At 37.7% G+C, this 19704-nt stretch overlaps 2 protein-coding genes across 2 annotated transcripts in view; one reads left to right on the top strand and one right to left on the bottom strand.

Moving 5' to 3' along the window:
- SLC25A12 (solute carrier family 25 member 12) overlaps window positions 1-19704 on the bottom strand; it is a 182709-nt gene that overhangs the window by 106788 nt on the left and 56217 nt on the right. The gene's annotated exons all lie outside the window — the stretch shown is intronic.
- The window catches only part of HAT1 (histone acetyltransferase 1), a 47556-nt gene continuing 39478 nt past the window's right edge, over window positions 11627-19704 (top strand). Inside the window, 3 exon segments of the mRNA XM_082465464.1 lie at window positions 11627-11681; window positions 11684-11734; window positions 17222-17326. Coding sequence (XP_082321590.1) covers window positions 11642-11681; window positions 11684-11734; window positions 17222-17326 — 196 coding nt within the window. The 5' untranslated portion in view covers window positions 11627-11641.

The raw sequence follows: 19704 nt of genomic DNA on the forward strand, positions 1-19704 counted from the left end.
GGAAACACTCCCATTTACCATTGCAACAAAAGGATTAAAATACCTAGGAATAAACCTACCTAGGGAAACAAAAGACCTGTATGCAGAAAACTATAAGACACTGATGAAAGAAATTAAAGATGATACCAACAGATGGAGAGATAGACCATGTTCTTGGATTGGAAGAATCAATATTGTGAAAATGACTATACTACCCAAAGCAATTTACAGATTCAATGCAATCCCTATCAAATTACCAATGGCATTTTTTACGGAACTAGAAAAAATCATCTCAGAATTTGTATGGAGACACAAAAGACCCCAAATAGCCAAAGCAGTCTTGAGGGGAAAAAACGGAGCTGGAGGAATCAGACTCCCTGACTTCAGACTATATTACAAAGCTACAGTAATCAAGACAATATGGTACTGGCACAAAAACAGAAACATAGATCAATGGAACAAGATAGAAAGCCCAGAGATAAACCCACGCACCTATGGTTAACTAATCTATGACAAAGGAGGCAAAGATATACAATGGAGAAAAGACAGTGTCTTCAATACGTGGTGCTGGGAAAACTGGACAGCTAAATGTAAAAGAATGAAATTAGAACACTCCCTAACACCATACACAAAAATATACTCAAAATGGATTCGAGGCCTAAATGTAAGCCCGGACACTATAAAACTCTTAGAGGAAAACATAGGAAGAACCCTCTTTGACATAAATCACAGCAAGATTTTTTTGATCCACCTCCTAGAGTAAAGGAAATAAAAACAAAAATAAACAAATGGGACCTAATGAAACTTAAAAGCTTTTACACAGCAAAGGAAACCATAAACAAGACGAAAAGACAACCCTCAGAATGGGAGAAAATATTCGCAAACGAATCAACAGACAAAGGATTAATCTCCAAAATATATAAACAGCTCATGCAGCTCAATATTAAAGAAACAAACAACCCAATCCAAAAACGGGCAGAAGACCTAAATAGACATTTCTCCAAAGAAGACATACAGATGGCCAAGAAGCACATGAAAAGCTGCTCAACATCACTAATTATTAGAGAAATGCAAATCAAAACTACAATGAGGTATCACCTCACACCAGTTAGAATGGGCATCATCAGAAAATCTACAAACAACAAATGCTGGAGAGGGTGTGGAGAAAAGGGAACCCTCTTGCACTGTTGGTGGGAATGTAAATTGATACAGCCACTATGGAGAACAGTATGGAGGTTCCTTAAAAAACTAAAAATAGAATTACCATATGATCCAGCAATCCCACTACTGGGCATATACCCAGAGAAAACCATAATTCAAAAAGACACATGCACCCCAATGTTTATTGCAGCACTATTTATAATAGCCAGGACATGGAAGCAACCTAAATGCCCATCGACAGACGAATGGATAAAGAAGTTATGGTACATATAAACGACAGAATATTACTCAGCCATAAAAAGGAACGAAATTGAGTCATCTGTTGAGACGTGGATGGATCTAGAGACTGTCATACAGAGTGAAGTAAGTCAGAAAGAGAAAAACAAATATCGTATATTAACGCATGTATGTGGAACCTAGAATAATGGTACAGGTGAACCGGTTTGCAGGGCAGAAGCCGAGACACAGATGTAGAGAACAAACGTATGGACACCAAGGAGGGAAAACCGCGGTGGGGTGGGGATGGTGGTGTGCTGAATTGGGCGATTGGGATTGACATGTATACACTGATGTGCATAAAATTGATGAGTAATAAGAACCTGCAGCATAAAAAAAACAAACAAAAAAACAAAAAAAACAACTAATACTAAACTTTCTTTGGTTTATTTGTATGGAAATATGTTAATATAAATGTTTCAGACATTACATGAAATTTCTAAAAATCTTATATGTTCTGGTATAATGTTATAAGTCATAATTCTAGTTATTACTTTAAAATGTATATCTCAGAAATAACTAAATTTCCTTGTCAATTGCATTATTATGAACTTTCGTCAAATCTTTAACCATGGTCATTTTTAAGTCTTTTGTCATTTACAGACAGTTCTGGGTGTACTCTGATGCTTTCACAAAAATGTTCTTATAAAAGGGTTTCATCTTCAAGGAATTCATGGAAAAGACTCTGACAAGTACAGGTTTCTGGTAACTGACTATACTGCTGAACTGAATGAATAAGCATTTTCAGAACTCTACTGGAAAACTGATGAATTCATAAAAGTGCTAACAAAAGATCAAGATGAAAAAAAAATTAATTACATGGGACTGAGTGAACTGATGAGGATGATTATAATTTTTGTGACTTTCTGTTTGAATAAAAAAAAAAAGAATGGAGGTTCAATAGCAGCTATACTTTATATTATCATCACTCCCCATCCCACCCCCACCTTATATGAAGAGCATTGGCACTGGCTAACATTTTAAATTTCATTATCCTGTGATGATATGATAGCTGATAAGACTATGTGTGTCCATTGCATTGGGGACATTGGTTGCACACAAGAGGTGATACATGAATTTCTTGTAGGTCAAGTGACACCAGGAAGATATTGGGGCTTGAATTGCTTTTGCAGCGTTTCACCCAAAAGCGAGGACTACTAACAAAGTAAATAACAGCAGCAAGTTGCCGGAGTTTCCTTATCAGGGAATTGGTACAATACGGAGGCCCCTTTCTGCTCACTGAAGGAATTAAGAATGTGTGCTATGGGAGAGGCAGTAAGAGCATTGAGAGCAGTCAATGTCAGCCAGAGAAGCAGAGATGACCAAGACAGAGAGCAAGATTCATTTCTCCTCTATTCCTACTTCTAGCCCCCAATACCAGAGGAATTAGCCTTGAAAAAGAAAGAGGACAACATATCCTAGAACCAGACACTCTCCCCAGCCCAATCTTTAGGGGCTTGACGAGGGAGAACGAGTGAAAAATATTCCCTTCCTCATTTCACATCCCTTGTGGCTACAAGTCTGGCCCACAATGGAGGGGGTTTTAAAACACCAAAGTTTTAAACTAGGCCAGGCTAGACTTTGGGTAACTTAAAAGAGCAGAAAACTATGGAATCTGCCTGGGGGGAAAGGGCATTCAACATAGTACAGGGGGAGCAGTGACTAGAGGAAAAATACAACATTTTATGTTTATATCCCCACGAAGTTCAGATTCCTTAGTAACTTGGTCACATAAAAGTAAGAGTAGTATGCAGTTTATGATATAATGTTAAGTGAATGAATCAGAACTTGAAACTGTACATATATAGCAAGTACAATTATATGAGTAATCTGAATATATTAAACAAAGCCAGGAGCAGATAACTGAATTTTCTCTAAAACATAATTTTGCATAGGGTCAGCAATGATCATGTATCTAATCAAACATACTATTATACATACTTCTTTTTGCCATTTATTTGTTTTAAGAAGTAAAATAAGTTTATTTAGCAAGATTGCTTTTCACAAATCCATGTTAGTCAATGGATACTTGGTCACCCTCTGTGGACTTATAAATCATGTTTTTTTGTCTTTTGGTTTTTTGGTTGTTGTTGTTTTTCAGAGAATAACACCATAGCATTTCAAAGAAGACTAAACGGAGTGTGATCTTTCAGTTCCTCCCCTTTCCATTAAAAATTGAGTATTATGCTTGTCTTTTTCCATTATCTGCAATCATTCCAGTTTGCAGGGAGTCTATACATATAATTGTTAATAGTGCAGATATTTCAGAGACCATGTCTTTGAGCCCCCTAGTGAAGATTCCTTTAGGCCCACCCGATGTGAAATCATCTACCAAAACCTATTCTAACTCCAATTTCTATAGCATCATTGCTGTATTTATACAAAGACTCTAATTTATGAAGTCTTCCTCCCACATTGGAATATTTTAGGACACTGGAGCAGGGTAAGAATTTCCTGTGGCATATTGATATCATACCTAGGAATTCCTTAACCCCTTCTTAACCCAAGCCTGGTAAGAGATAAAAAGTTTATGCCTATCTTTTTAAAAATCTCAACTCTATATAACCCCAATGAGAAATATATATGAACTAGATAGCATAAAAATAAAGTAAGGATCACCAAAGAATGACCTTTCAAATTACAGCTATTATTCTTATCTGTCACAATGATGATTTAGATAAGTATTTATCTACCTTTAATAAATGGATAACGTGTTGTAATGTACTAAACATAAAACTGTGCAATTTTCATTTGTGCTTAGATATGGACTCACATACAATTAAGTCTCCCAATAGTAAATAAGATTGTCATTTAGCATTTAAACATATTATCTAATTTATTTTATTTAACAGTAAGCAAAGCAAAACCTAAGATAATTAAATCATACTGATACTATTTAAATGACATTTGTCATCTCCCTGATGCAGTCCTTCTGTGTATTTTACTCAAAAGAACAATGGGAAGTTCAGAATCTGAGAATAAAATAACTTGAAAATCCACTTGAAAAGGAAAAAATAGCAAAAATCTTTACCAAATGAAAGAAACATACAATTTAGCTCAGCAGGGCTTCTACATATCCAAGGACAATGTAGATGTGCAGCCACAGTTTTTTGAAAAAGAAAATTTCGTCCTGGTTTTTCTTGTGATCTTGGTCTAACAAAACTTATATAACATAAAATGTTATAATTATTTGTTAATATTTTTAAATATCTTAGGAATCCCTTGAGATTATTCTTAAAACTTTTTTAAAATGGAAGTTTTCATTTTTCCAAGTATTCATCCTTAATTGAGAATATTACATGTTTTTTTAAAGTTAACATTCAGATTTTTAGATAAGATTTCATAAAATGAGAATATAACACAGTATTTCAGTAAAGAGATAATTTCATTTATATAGAAATAGTCCTTAAGGGCCAGGCAGAGGAGGGGAGGGAGACAAACATGAGAGTGGGCCTAAGAAGACAGGATAAAGGCAAACTTAAATGTTAAATGTATTCAGTACAACAGTTAATCTGAATAAAAATCTTCAGTAAATGTTAGTTAAAAGCATTTGTTCTCACTTCAAGTAAGAACTCAGGGATGAAGATAATACAGTTCCAGCTCTGGAGGAGTTATCAATAAGAGGTAAACAGGCTTAAGACTGGCGAACGTGATTATTCATAATTATCCCCTAGGAGGACAGATCAGAAAGTGAGGCAATCCTTCTGTGATACGCAGGCCCACTTTGGTGAGTCAACACAGCAGGCCCCAGATACAGCAGGCCTCAATGAAGCCAAATGGAGAGAAGTGAGAGAAGAGCATACAAGCGTCACTTGGGGTGAAACGTGGGGCCGCTGCAAGTAACAGCCTAGCCTCACTCCTGTTTGTTGCAGGAAATCCAGGGAGAAAAGGAGGAAGAGACGTTATACCTACTGTGCCACTTACCCAATACCTCTCTTGGACTCTGTAAGTAGACTCCAAATAGGGCCTGGGTTTGGGGAGAAGGCAGCATACATTTAGTCCTAAACGTTTGGGTGCCTAACTGACTGAGAGATAGAGAAGGAGGTATAGAGAAGGAGGGTAAGCTCTGATGAAGGAGGGTAAGCTAGGCTTTCTTAGAGCTTTGTAAGAAAGCTAGAATTTAATCTGGGTTAAAATTCTCTGGGGAAAGCCGGGGCTACTGATGATCTGGGCTTGCTACAAGAACACCTGTGTCCCACAGAATTTTGTCTTTGGAGCCATTGTACCAGGGATAAATTTACTCTGGCAAAAGATCATCTCCTGGCGATTGTATTGATGACACACCCTACTCCCTGATGACATCCAGAGAACAATTTAATAGAAAAATACCTGTGTTATACACATGTTGGTAGTAATGGGTTAAATATGGATAAGGTAGTTTTTAGTCTGATTCTAATCACATACTCAAGGATGTTTATTTTAAAGTAAGGAAACAGCAGTTCCAATACCAGGAACCATGAAGTGGTTGAACAAAAGTGGAAGCTTAGTTGTTTTGGGGATTAATTGTGTTCTTGATGGTGTTACTGCAAAGTCATTTAACAAATACTTATTAGATACAAACCATGTGCCAGACATAGTGACTTTCTCCCCAAAGCAATGTATTTCACGAAGGAAATTAGCCCTTTCTACAGCAAGAAAGGAAAAAAACAGTGGGAAAACATAGGACCAAACTGAGAGACTTAGACCACAGTATCATCTTCATCAGTTACTTGCTAAAAAACCTCAAGCAAACGGTTTTTTAAGTCAGGGATCTCAGGGGTGCACAGGTGACTGACTGGGGTAGAAAATATTAAAAACGAGTATTCATATTCTTTTTTGTCTAAAAAATTAAAAGTTAATAATAGCAGGACTTCCCTGGTGGTGCAGTGATTAAGAATCCACCTACCAATGCAGGGGACACAGGTTCGATCCCTAGTCCGGGAAGATCCCACATGCCGTGGAGCAACTAAGCCCATGCACCACAACTACTGAGCCTGCGCTCTAGAGCTGGCAAGCCACAGCTACTGAGCCTGCGTGCCACAACTACTGAGCCCACGTGCCACAACTACTGAAGCCCGTGCTCCTAGAGCCCGTGATCCGCAACAAGAGAAGCCACCGCAATGAGAAGCCTGCGCACCGCAATGAAGAGTAGTACCCGCTCGCTGCAACTAGAGAAAGCCCACACGCAGCAACGAAGACCCAATGCAGCCAAAAATAAATAAATTAATAAAAAAAGTTAATAATTGTAATATTTAATATAGGAATTAACAGTAGAAATATATTGATATATAGAAGAGGAGATATCAGCAAAAGTTTTTATGCATATGTATACCAAATAAACATGACAATGACTAGATTACCTGATTTCTAAAATCACTTTGTTCTAAAATTCCTGATTCTGTATTATTCAAAGTACCTTAGTTGCTCTTAAAATCTATTAAAAAATAACACCATATCTATAGTAACATAAACTGCCTCATATACAACAAAATTTAACTTTATAAAGATATGTAAAAGTAAACCTTTTATTCTTTAAACGCATCCTAACCCTACCAACACACCCTTCTTACCTGATGAAGCAGGTTCTCTTTGTATTATATGGTGCTGGTTAGCATGACAGTTTCTTTCTCTTAGATCATTAAATTCTGGATTCCCTCTAGCAAAATTTTCAGAAAGAATTCTTTTACTAATTTGCACAGTGATTGGTTGGTTTAGCTTGTTAACAACTATATATATTCCTTCAAAATTCTGATTTGTAAAAAAGTTTAGAAGAAACACTACCGTAAAGCTATATTATTTTTTTTATAATTCTTTTAAGGAAGAGGTTTATGAAGTAAACACTTAACAGCACTGTATAGCAGGTATAAAAGCTCTTCACTTTGTGTGTCCAGATCATAGGAAGTTAAGAGTCTTGTTTTGCACAGTGATATGGGTAAACAGGTTACTACGGGAGTGCCTGAAAACCAACCCATTAGAACGACAGCTTTCACAATGTGAATATACTTAATTCTACTGAACTGTATGCTTAAAAATGATTAAGATGGGACTTCCCTGGTGGCACAGTGGTTAAGAATCCGCCTGCCAATGCAGGGGATGCGGGTTCGAGCCCTGGTCCGGGAAGATCCCACATGCTGCGGAGCAACTAAGCCCGTGAGCCACAATTACTGAGCCTGCGCTCTACAGCCCACGAGCCACAGCTACTGAGCCCACATGCCACAACTAAAAAAGCCCGCACACCTAGAGCCCGTGCTCCGCAACGAAGAGTAGCCCCCACTCGCTGCAACTAGAGAAAGCCTGCACGCAACAATGAAGACCCAATGCAGCCAAAATTAAAAATAAATAAATAAATTTATTAAAAAAATGATTAAGATGGTCAATTTTATGTTATGTATTTTTTTACTACAATCAGAAAAAAGAAAGACAGAATGACTGAAACAATATATCAGTTTAAAATATTTCTAGGGCTTCCCTGGTGGCGCAGTCGTTGAGAATCTGCCTGCTAATGCAGGGGACACGGGTTCGAGCCCTGGTCTGGGAAGAACCCACATGCCGCGGAGCAACTAGGCCCGTGAGCCACAACTACTGAGCCTGTGCGTCTGGAGCCTGTGCTCCGCAACAAGGGAGGCCGCGATAGTGAGAGGTCTGTGCACCGCGATGAAGAGTGGCCCCCGCTTGCCACAACTAGAGAAAGCCCTCTCACAGAAACAAAGACCCAACACAGCCGAAAATAAATAAATAAAATATTTCTAGTCATAATTTTCACCACTTTTTAGTCTTATTTATTTAATATCAAAGTAGCTTTGATAAAGTTTTCTTCACCCTCCTCCTATCCTGAAGCTCTTCTACCTTGAAAAACAACACAAAACAACAGCAAAAAAAAGTTTAAAACAGAGGAATAATGGTCATTTTTCTGTTGGCTAGAATGGAAAAAAGAATTAATATTTGAAGTAATATTTTAACTATGAAATGTGAAATATCATAGGCATTATTGTGTTAGTCACCCTAAATAGACATACATAATTAAAGCCATTTTTACAAACTATAGTTTCAAAAAGTAAAGCGGGCATCACTGGGTGGTCATTTTGTAAACAAAAATAAGCAGTTATAGTCCTCGTCCCTCATTTTGACCAGTCTTTGCTTGTAAATAATGACAGAATGCAAAACTAGAAATATTAATTTTCAACTAACTGTTCCTTGTACCAATTAAGCTGCTTCTCTTTAATTCTATGTATCATAATTTATAGAATGTAGAGTGTAGAGTTAGCCACCATGTCTAAAAACTTCCAAAAGATTGATAAGTTTCTAGTTATGAAAGAAACCAATACATCCTCATTAAAAGAAGCAAACAGTATTTTTTTTTTAAATCCCTGATTAATCCCCATCTCCAAATTCCCTCTCCTAGAAGGAGCCATAGTTAAACTAGTTGGTTATGCTTCCAGATGTTTTCTATGTTTATATCAAAATACACTTTTTTATACAAGTAAAATATAATGTTGTAACTTATTTTTTAACCTATTATATAGTATTTTCCCAAGTCAGTACATATTAGCCAGCCCCTTTTGATGAATGCTTAGGCTATTTCCAATGTGCCAGTAAAATTAATGCTGCCTTGAACATCTTTGATCATTTATCTTTGCATTCTTGTGCAAATAGTTTTGTAGGACAAATACTTTTAAGTGGAACTACTACCTCAAAGGATGTACAAATAGAAACGTGTTAAATTTTTTAAATTGCTTCTCAAAAAGTACTAGTTTACACACCTATGGGTAGTGTATGAGAATTAAAATATGGAATGTGCAAACTGCTGGTGCTGTGCATCTTAAGTTATTCCTCTAACAGTAGTTTTCAATATGAGCTGGCCTATTTTTATTTTCTTTCTTTTATCCCATACGAAAGTCATCTAGCTGGACAGGGGATTCTGGATAATTGTTCTGGGAACTGAAACTCATACATCACACCCCCACCATTTGCACTATGAGCTAAACAAATGAGTTAACCAGCTATTCTTATCTGTCTGTAGAGACGTATGTATTTTGAAATAAAGACACATCAAGTACCTGCATTTTTCTTTTGGATCTCAAATTTCCTACATCCACTTTCTGATAACCATCTTTTTAATACCATGTTTAAAAAAAAAAAAAAATCCCTTCTGGAGGTTTCAAGACACTATGGCAAAATTTACTAGTCCATATGCAGTTGAACCTGTACCAAACATACGGTTGCTAGTTCATTCCTAACAGTGTAATATGGCCTTCTTCTATGGAGAAAAATGCCTTTTCCAAATTTCCTATTCTAGAATGAATGGTATCATACTAATACCACCTCATATTAATATAGAATTTTACAGTTTACAAATCTCTCTCCTAAATTTTTCCATTTGATTTTCACAACAACTCAATGTAATTACTGTGAAGGTTATTATCTCCACTTAATAGATGAAACAAGGTCACACAATCACGAAGTAGTAGAACTGAGACTAGTAGGGCACTGAACTTTCCACACCACTATGCTGCCTCCTTCCTATACATGAGGACAGCAGATTCCTTTTGTAGAAATTGTATTCTATGGTGGTAACATTCACTTCCTAAATCCCCTTTAGAATAAGGTAAAATATAAATTGAAAAGAGCGGGAAAACCCTACAAAAATATTTTTTCCTTTTTGGTAATTTTATTATTACCTTTCTGAAAGAAGTCATTCATTTAGGTTTTAGGTAAACTAGCTAAACATGTATTCTGTGACATTTTTAATAAATATGTGTGAACAGTTCTAAGACAAGGACAATTTAAAACTGTAACCTCAATTCTGCAAGCAGATCATATGAAATATTAGTCATACAATATATAGGTTTCATCGTATTTCTTATTCATATTCATCTTATTTCTTATTCATATTATCATATATGTTTCAACATATTTCTTCCCTACAACCAACCGTAAAGTCACATAAAGTCATAAAATCTGTTTCAGATTTGTGGCAGTTAAGACAAATTCCTCTTGATTTCTTATTTTAAGGATCATAATTGCCGGTCAGCTATTGACCAATCTACAGGTAAGGTGGTTTTGGAAAGAAATGCTGAATCTTGCCATTTTGAAAGAACGATTATATAAAAAGATTGTTTTCCGTTTTTGATCCATAATGTCATTAGTGACAACGATTTCAGTTTTCTTCTTAACATTATGATCGTAATTTCTTATGTTTCATTAAAGCTTAAAGAAAAAGGATCTGAGCATTCTCAGTACCTTTTCTGATCTTTACCTTCCGGAGGGCCATCTCCATGTAGTCAAATACTGAGCTGAGTATCTGGAGAACTGGGCTCTTGTGTAGGCTGTACACTGAGTATGAATTTGGGTAATTTCTCTTTTCTGGGCTTTAGTTTCCACATCTCTAAAACGAGGAAGTGTGTTAGTTCTAGATTATCATCCCAAGGGTCCATTTTAGCTCTAGTATCATCACTGTAAAACCTATTAACCACCATTTGTTGAGACAAGGCATTCTAGCGTACAGACATCGTGGGAGTATTTGTGGATACCTAAACAGTGGCTTATCCTCTGGGACAAACAGTTTCAGCAGCTACTAAACACTAACAAGCCCTATGGCCCAAATCAGGTAGCATCCTGTGATGTGGTTTACGCCACTAGGACTTGAGAGATGTAGAACCAGAACAGTTCTGGTCACCTAAATTATTACTAGGTAGCAATTTCCTTACACTAAATTGTTGCCTCATAACCTTAAAATGCGAAAGCAGAGTACCTAGATATCACACCGTATACATACTGTTTAAAAACATAAAAGAAAACCGATGTTAAACCACTATTTACCACAAAAATAGAAACAAATAAAATACGGGAAAATTTCTCCGGCAACTCGAACTCAATCCCTATATTTTACCTGTAAAACTAGGGCTCAGGTGTTTGGATCTACTGTCCAGGCCAAGGGAAAAGTTTTTCTAACAGTCTCCAAAACATCGTTAAGGGGGAACAGAAAACTGCCAGAGGTATGTATATTATGCAAATCAACCCCAAAGAAACTCTCCTCGACCCGGCGGGCATCTCAACAGAGAATATCCCTTTGCGGCCTCCTCCTCCAATTCAAGCCTCAAAGAGGCTGACGGTGCTGGCCTTGGCTGGGCAACCGTCCGAGCCTTCCCGGCCGTGTTAGCCCCGCCTCTCGAGGCGCTTCCACCACCCCGCGCCTCGAACTTCCTCCTCTCATTGGCCAGCACCAGGCCAGGGGTGGGCGGGGGAAATGCGTCAGAAAGTGTGCTCACTTCCGGCCAGGGAGCGCGCGGGTTGATTCGTCCTTCCTCGGCCGCGGGTGCTCGCAGCTCGGAAATGGCGGGTAAGTTCCCGGGAAAAGTTTACCAAGGGGAGGGGGCGGGCAGGTTTGGGAAAGGACGCCGAGACGGTGGTGACAGTGCCCGCCCGGAACTTTCGGGCTGCAGCCTGGGTTCTAAAAGGCCTGTTTCAGTCTGGAAGCGCGGAACTCTCAGCTCAGCTCCTTGTCCGCCGAGGTTCGTGCCCCCGCCCCCAACGGCTCGGGGTTCTGCACATTCTGCGGGGAACTCGGCCCTTAGGAGGGCCGAAGAGGCCAGGAGAAAGCGTCATGATTTGGGCTTGTAAGGTGCCAGGTGCCTGGACGCCTGTTTCTCTTCTCGTTCTCTTTACCTACTGCTGCCTCATCCACTAGTCTGGTTCTGTTCCCGCCAGCTGATTTTAATGCTCAGACTTCTCTTCCAGGTCTCTCTCCGCCTTCCACTACAGTCAGCTTCTGAGCTAGCGCATTGCTGTCTTGCCCTACACTAGGGCTCTCATTTGAATCTTGATTGACTCCGTAATAGTCTCCTTAATCTCTCACACTTTAGTATTACTAAGATCTATTTAGATTTCCTTTGAGAGAGAGACAGTGAAGCATTCTTCCTTAATCTAAACTTCTCTTTTAGGGGGTGTCTATTTTAATTTTCTTGTTTATTCTATTCACCTCTTCTTTATTGAGTCTCTTAAGTTCACAACATTTAATAACTAATAATTGCCATTATTCTGTACGTTTATAAAGATTGTTTTGGGTTGAGTATATGCTTTTTTTATCCAGTTACATATCTTTTGAAGTGATGGACAGTTTCTTTTTCTTTTATCTTGTCCATTGACTTTATAGTAGTCTCAGTACACTTTTATGGATGTGCTGGATACACAGGCTATAGCATGAGCTCTACAGGTGTTTAAGGAAGGGCTCTTCTACCAGATAGAGACTGTAGGATTTGGGGGTACACTGGTACTATAAAAGAGGGGGGACATGTGCATTGCACAGAGTGTAGTGTTATAAGAATTACACCTAAATTCGAATCTCAGTCCCACCGTTTAGTAATCGGGTGCCCTTTAAGCAGTCGAACCTCTTTCTTTTTTTTAATTTTAATTTATTTAATTTATTTATTTTTGGCTGCGTTGGGTTTTCGTTGCTGTGTGTGGGCTTTCTCTAGTTCCTGCTAGCGGGGACTACTCTTCTTTGCGGTGTGCGGGCTTCTCATTATGGTGGCTTCTCGTTGTGGAGTACGGGCTCTAGGCGTACGGGCTTCAGTAGTTGTGGTTCGCGGGCTCTAGAGCGCAGGCTCAGTAGTTGTGGCCCACGGGCTTAGTTGCTCTGCGGCATGTGGTATCTTCCCGGACCAGGGGTTGAACCCGTGTCCCCTGCATTGGCAGGCGGATTCTTAACCACTGCGTCACCAGGGAAGGCCGACCAAACCCCTTTCTAACTGAGCTTTTGAATATGAAATGGGGCTGATAAAGTATTGACTTGTCTTATAGAATTGTGGGGATTAAACTAATGTATGATTTGTTGCTTAGATTATTCATAAATGCCTTGAGGTGGGTTCTATTATCTCATTTTTATAGATGATGTTTGAGATGGGTTCTATTATACCATTTTTATCCATTAGGGTCAGAGAAACCAAGTAATGTGCTCTAGTTCACAGATCTAGTAAGTAAATAGTGAAGCCTGGATTTGAATCCAGCAATTCTGACTCCAAACCATTAATCTATACTGCTTCAAGTGTTCCGCATATTCTGTATATGTGTGTTTTAACCGCTTACAGAAGTTTGCGGCATGTCATTGTACCCCATTTTTCATTTCTGCTCGTGACCTTTTTTCCCTGAATTTTTCCTAATTTTTATGATCATTTTGTCAGGAGATTTATTGTCATCTTTGCTTGGAAGTTTCTCTTCATAATGGTTTTTTCCATTGTTAATTATTATATACATTGATGGGTAGCCACGTTGTACTAAAACCATTTTGTTATTCCAATAGCCTATGACTTCATGCACATGGTTACAAAAATTTTGCTAATACAGTGAAAATTTTCTTTCCTAACCCTGTCCCCGTTCCTTCTCTTTATCCTAGAAGTAACAGTGGTTACTAGTTTCTTGTGTATTCTTTTTGAGATAATCTTTCTATGCATTATTAGTTGTGCTGTATAACAAAGTGAATCAGCTATATGTATACATATATCCCCATATCCCTTCCCTCTTGCACCTCCCTCCTACCCTCCGTATCCCACCCCTCTAAGTGGTCACAATGCACCGAGCTGATCTCCCTGTGCTATGCAGCTGCTTCCCACTAGCTATCTGTTTTACATTTGGTAGTGTATATATGTCAGTGCTACTCTCTCACTTCGTCCCAGCTTACCCTTCCCCCACCGCACATCCTCAAGTCCATTCTCTACGTCTGTGTCTTTATTCCTGCCTTGCCACTAGGTCCATCAGTACCAGTTGTCTAGATTCCGTATATATGTGTTAGCATACGGTATTTGTTTTTCTCTTTCTGACTTACTCTAGGTCCATCCACCTCACTACAAATAACTCAATTTTGTTCCTCTTTATGGCTGAGTAATATTCCATTGTATATATGTGCCACATCTTCTTTATCCATTCATCTGTCGATGGACATTTAAGTTGCTTCCATGTCCTGGCTATTGTAATTAGTGCTGCAATGAACATTGTGGTACATGTCTCTTTTTGAATTATGGTTTTCTCAGGGTATATGCCCAGTAGTGGGATTGCTGGGTCATATGGTAGTTCTATTTTTAGTTTTTTAAGGAACCTCCATACTGTTCTCCATAGCGGCTGTATCAGTTTACATTCCCACCAACAGTGCAAGAGGGTTCCCTTTTCCCGACACCCTCTCCAGCATTTATTGTTTGTAGATTTTTTGATGATGGCCATTCTGACTGGTGTGAGGTTATACCTCATTGTGGTTTTGATTTGCATTTCTCTAATGATTAGTGATGTTGAGCAACCTTTCACGTGTTTGTTGGCAACCTGTATGTCTTCTTTGGAGAAATGTCTATTTAGGTCTTCTGCCCATTTTTGGATTCGGTTGTTTGTTTTTTTGATATTAAGATTCATGAGCTGCTTGTATATTTGGGAGATTAATCCTTTCTCAGTTGCTTCATTTGCAAATATTTTCTCCCACTCTGAGGGTTGTCTTTTTGTCTTGTTTATGGTTTCCTTTTCTGTGCAAAAGCTTTTAAGTTTCATTAGGTCCCATTTGTTAATTTTTGTTTTTATTTCCATTTTTCTAGGAGGTGGGTCAAAAAGGATCTTGCTGTGATTTATGTCATAGAGTGTTCTGCCTATGTTTTCCTCTAAGAGTTTTATAGTGTCTGGCCTTACACTTAGGTCTTTAATCCATTTTGAGTTTATTTTTGTGTATGGTGTTAGGAAATGTTCTAATTTCATTCTTTTACATGTAGCTGTCCAGTTTTCCCAACACCACTTATTGAAGAGGCTGTCTTCTCCATTGTATATTTTTGCCTCCTTTATCAAAGATAAGGTGACCATATGTGCATGGGTTTATCTCTGGGCTTTCTTTACTGTTCCATTGATCTATATTTCTGTTTTTTGTGCCAGTACCATACTGTCTTGATTACTGTAGCTTTGTAGTATAGTCTGAAGTCAGGGAGCCTGATTCCTCCAGCTCCGTTTTTCTTTCTCACGATTGCTTTGGCTATTCGGGGTCTTTCGTGTTTCCATACAAATTGTGAAATTTTTTGTTCTAATTCTGTGAAAAATGCTGTTGGTAGTTTGATAGGGATTGCATTGAATCTGTAGATTGCTTTGGGTAGTATAGTCATTTTCACAATGTTGATTCTTCCAATCCAAGAACATGGTATATCTCTCCATCTGTTTGTATCGTCTTTAATTTCTTTCATCAGTGTCTTATAGTTTTCTGCATACAGGTCTTTTGTCTCCTTGGGTAGATTTATTCCTAGGTATTTTATTCTTTTTGTTGCAGTGGTAAATGGGAGTATTTCCTTAATTTCTCTTTCAGATTTTTCATCATTAGTGTATAAGAATGCAAGAGATTTCTGTGCATTAATTTTTTATCCAGCTGTTTTATCAGATTCATTGATTAGCTCTAGTAGTTTCCTGGTAGCATCTTTAAGATCTCTAAGTATAGTATCGTATCATCTGCAAACAGTGACAATTTTACTTCTTCTTTTCTGCTTTGAATTCCTTTTATTTCTTTTTCTTCTCTGATTGCCATGGCTAAAACTTCCAAAACTATGCTGAATAATAGTGGAGAGAATGGGCAACCTTGTGTTGTTCCTTATCTTAGAGGAAATGGTTTCAGTTTTTCACCATTGAGAACGATGTTGGCTATGGGTTTGTCATATATGGCCTTTATTATGTTGAGGTAGGTTCCCTCTATGCCTGTTTTCTGTTGTTGGTATTTTTTTTTTTAATTTTTATTTATTTATTTATTTATGGCTGCATTGGGTCTTCGTTTCTGCGCGAGGGCTTTCTCCTGTTGCGGCAAGCGGGGGCCACTCTTCATCGCGGTGCGCGGGCCTCTCACTATCGCGGCCTCTCTTGTTGTGGAGCACAGGCTCCAGACGCGCAGGCTCAGTAATTGTGGCTCACGGGCCTAGTTGCTCGGCGGCATGTGGGATCTTCCCAGACCAGGGCTCGAACCCTTGTCCCCCGCATTGGCAGGCAGACTCTCAACCACTGCGCCACCAGGGAAGCCCCATTGTTGGTTTTTTTAATAGTTGATCTGGAAGTACTCTGGGTGGAATTTTTTCAGTTTTAGAAATAAAATGCTATCTTGTAATTATCAAAGGACATTCTCACCTTGATTCTTAGCGGAGCAGTAGCATCCTTTTTATATTTCTTTTAAAAAGGCTACTTAGGTATAAATCCTAGCAGGTAATTTATATTAATATTAAATATTCAGAAATGTCAGTAGTCTGTCATTTTAGTTATCAGTTTTAGTCATTTATGTAAAGCAGGTCTAGTTCACAAGCCTCTATCTCAAAAGTGATTTTTTTTTTGTTTTGTTTATTTTTATTTATTTATTTATTTATTTATTTATTTTATTAATTTATTTTTGGCTGTGTTGGGTCTTCGTTGCTATGCGTGGGCTTTCTGTAGTTGTGGCGAGTGGGGGCTACTGTTTGTTGAGGTGCACAGGCTTCTCATTGCGGTGGCTTCTCTTGTTGCGGAGCACAGGCTCTAGGCACACAGGCTTCAGTAGCTGTGGCACACGGGCTTAGTTGCTCCGCGGCATGTGGGATCTTCCTGGAGCAGGGCTTGAACCCATGTCCCCTGCATTGGCAGGCAGATTCTTAACCACTGCACCACCAGGGAAGCCCTTTTTTCTGTTTTATAATGAGACAGTCATACTCAGTACATTTAAGTAGGAGTATATGGAGATCTATGATCTATTAGCATGTTATAAGTCTTACCTTTATTCCAGTTCTAATAAGAGCCCTATTTGTAGTTTTGACTAATTAAACCACTTCCACCTAGACTTCTTAAAAACCTTTTTTCTTAGGATTTGGTGCTATGGAGAAATTTTTGGTTGAATACAAGAGTGCAGTTGAGAAGAAACTGGCAGAGTACAAATGTAACACCAACACAGCAATTGAACTAAAATTAGGTATGTATGCCTTTTCTAAGTAGTATTACGTGTGTATTGTGTGTGTATATATAATGTTTCTTTTTAAATTTGAAGTAGAATTTTATGTAAGAGTAGTTTATTGCAGTCATTTGTATAGTTATTGTATTGTTTTTGCAATTTAATGTTTAGTTTTCTACACTTATTGAATGCATTCAGATTTTATTAATTCTTGGTTTATGTCATGGTGTGGGTAGATGTTTGAGAGATGGCAGAGTTTACATATAGAAACTTCAGTGTGGCAAAAAGTGACAGGTATAAGTGGTCTCAGCCTCTTAAAAATATTTACTTTTACTTATTTGCTTATAAAAATAATAGAAAATAAGTGTTGGGGAGAATGTGGGGAAACTCGCATATGTTCCTGATGGGAACATAAAATGAGGCAATTACTTTGGAAAACAGTTTGGTAGGTTCTTAAAAAGTTAAACATATATACTTGCCATATGACTCAACAATTCAACTCCTAGGTATCTACCCAAGAGAAATGAAAATGTTTGTCCATACAAAAACTTGTACATGAATGTTCACAGCAGCATCATTCGCAATAGCCAAAAGAAATAGCCCAGATATCAATCAGCTGGTTAGAGGTTAAACAAAGTGTGGTATATCCATGTGATGGAATACTATTTGACAATAAAAAGGAATGAAGGTCTGATACATGCTACAACATGGATGAACCTCAAAAACATTCTAAAGTGAAAGAAACCAGAAAGACCCCCCCGCCCACATACCATATGATTCCATTTGTATGAATGTTCAGAAAAGGCAAATCCACGAGACAGAAAGATTAGTGGTTGCCTGGTTCCAAGGGTGGGAACAGAGGATGACTACACATAAGCATGAGATTTGTTTTGGGGGTGATGGCAGTGTATTAAAATTAGATTGTGGTAGTGGTTGCAGAATTCTAAATTTACTAAATATCATTGAATTATACACTTAAAGCAATTGAGTTTATGGGATGTAAATTATAACTCAATAAAGCTATTTAAAAAATAATTATAAACTCATGAATTCTGGTTCCATCACTTTCCATTCCTTACGTTTCTCATCTTTAAAATGGAGTTAATATCACTTACTGTATAGTGGTTGTAAAGATTAAATATGAGGTTAAATACAAGTAAAGTGCTTAAACAATTTGATTTACAAATTCACAATAAATGTTAGCTATTATTATTTAAAACAGTACAAACATAACAGAAATACAAAGAAAGTGACAGATAATGGTGCCCTGACGCCTCACTAAAAAGGTAATACTGGTCTAAGTTTTTTTTTCTTGTACATACATTAATTTTCTAAAACCAGGATCCTGTTGTAAGGCTGTTTTGTTATTTAGCTTAATAGTATCTTGAATATCATTCCTTGTAACTATATAGATCTACCTCATTCTTTTAAATTATGTAATATAGTATGACTGTATAATAACTTAAGTATTCTCTGTTGGGAGATGCCCTTCTCCTCTTTTGCTCTTAAAAGTAATTCTCCAGTAAATATCGTTTCATATGTATGTACCCACTTGTGTGAGTGATCTGTAGAGTGTGTGGCTAGAAATTGAAATGCTGGATCAGAGTTTTTCAGCTTCAGCACTATTGACATTTTGGGTTAGATAATTCTTTGTTATTCTGTACTTTGTAGGATGTTTAGCAGCATTCCTTGTCTATTAACTAGATGCCAGTAACATTCTCCTTCAGTTGCGACAATCAGAAATGTCTTCTGACGTTGTCACATCTCCTGAGGGTTGTGTGTAAAATTGTCTCTGTTTAAGAACCACTGTGCTAGGTCAAAGGGTTACAAACATATTCTACTTTAGTAGCCATTGCTAAATTGCCTTCCAGAAAATTACCTGTGCTTACACCAGAATTTGAGATTGCCTTTTTACCTATACCCTGGTCAGTGTTGCATATTATCATTAAAAAAAACAAAGCAGAACACCCTGCCCCTGTGATGGGTGAAAAATAGCTTCTTGTTTTAATTTGCAATTGTAGTGAAAAACACATAACTTAAAATTTACTATTTTTTACCATTTTTAAGTACACAGTTCTGTAGTGTTTAGCGTTTATACTCACATTGTTGTGCAACTGATCTCCAGAACCTTCTCATCTTGCAAAATTGAAACTCTGTATCCCTATTTTCCCCCTCCTGCTAGCCCCTTGCTAACACCTTTTTACATTCTGTTTCTAGAATTTGACTACTTTAGATACCTCATATAAGTGGAAGCATGCAGTATGTGTATTCTTGTGACTGGCTTATTTCACTTAGCATAATATCCTCAAGATTCATCCATGTAGCACGTGGCAGGAATTCCTTTTAAGGCTGAATAATATTCCATTACATGTATATACCACGTTTTGTTTATCCGTTCA

The sequence above is a fragment of the Balaenoptera physalus genome (assembly GCF_965194825.1).
Source record: "Balaenoptera physalus genome assembly, chromosome: 6".
NCBI lineage: Eukaryota > Metazoa > Chordata > Mammalia > Artiodactyla > Balaenopteridae > Balaenoptera > Balaenoptera physalus.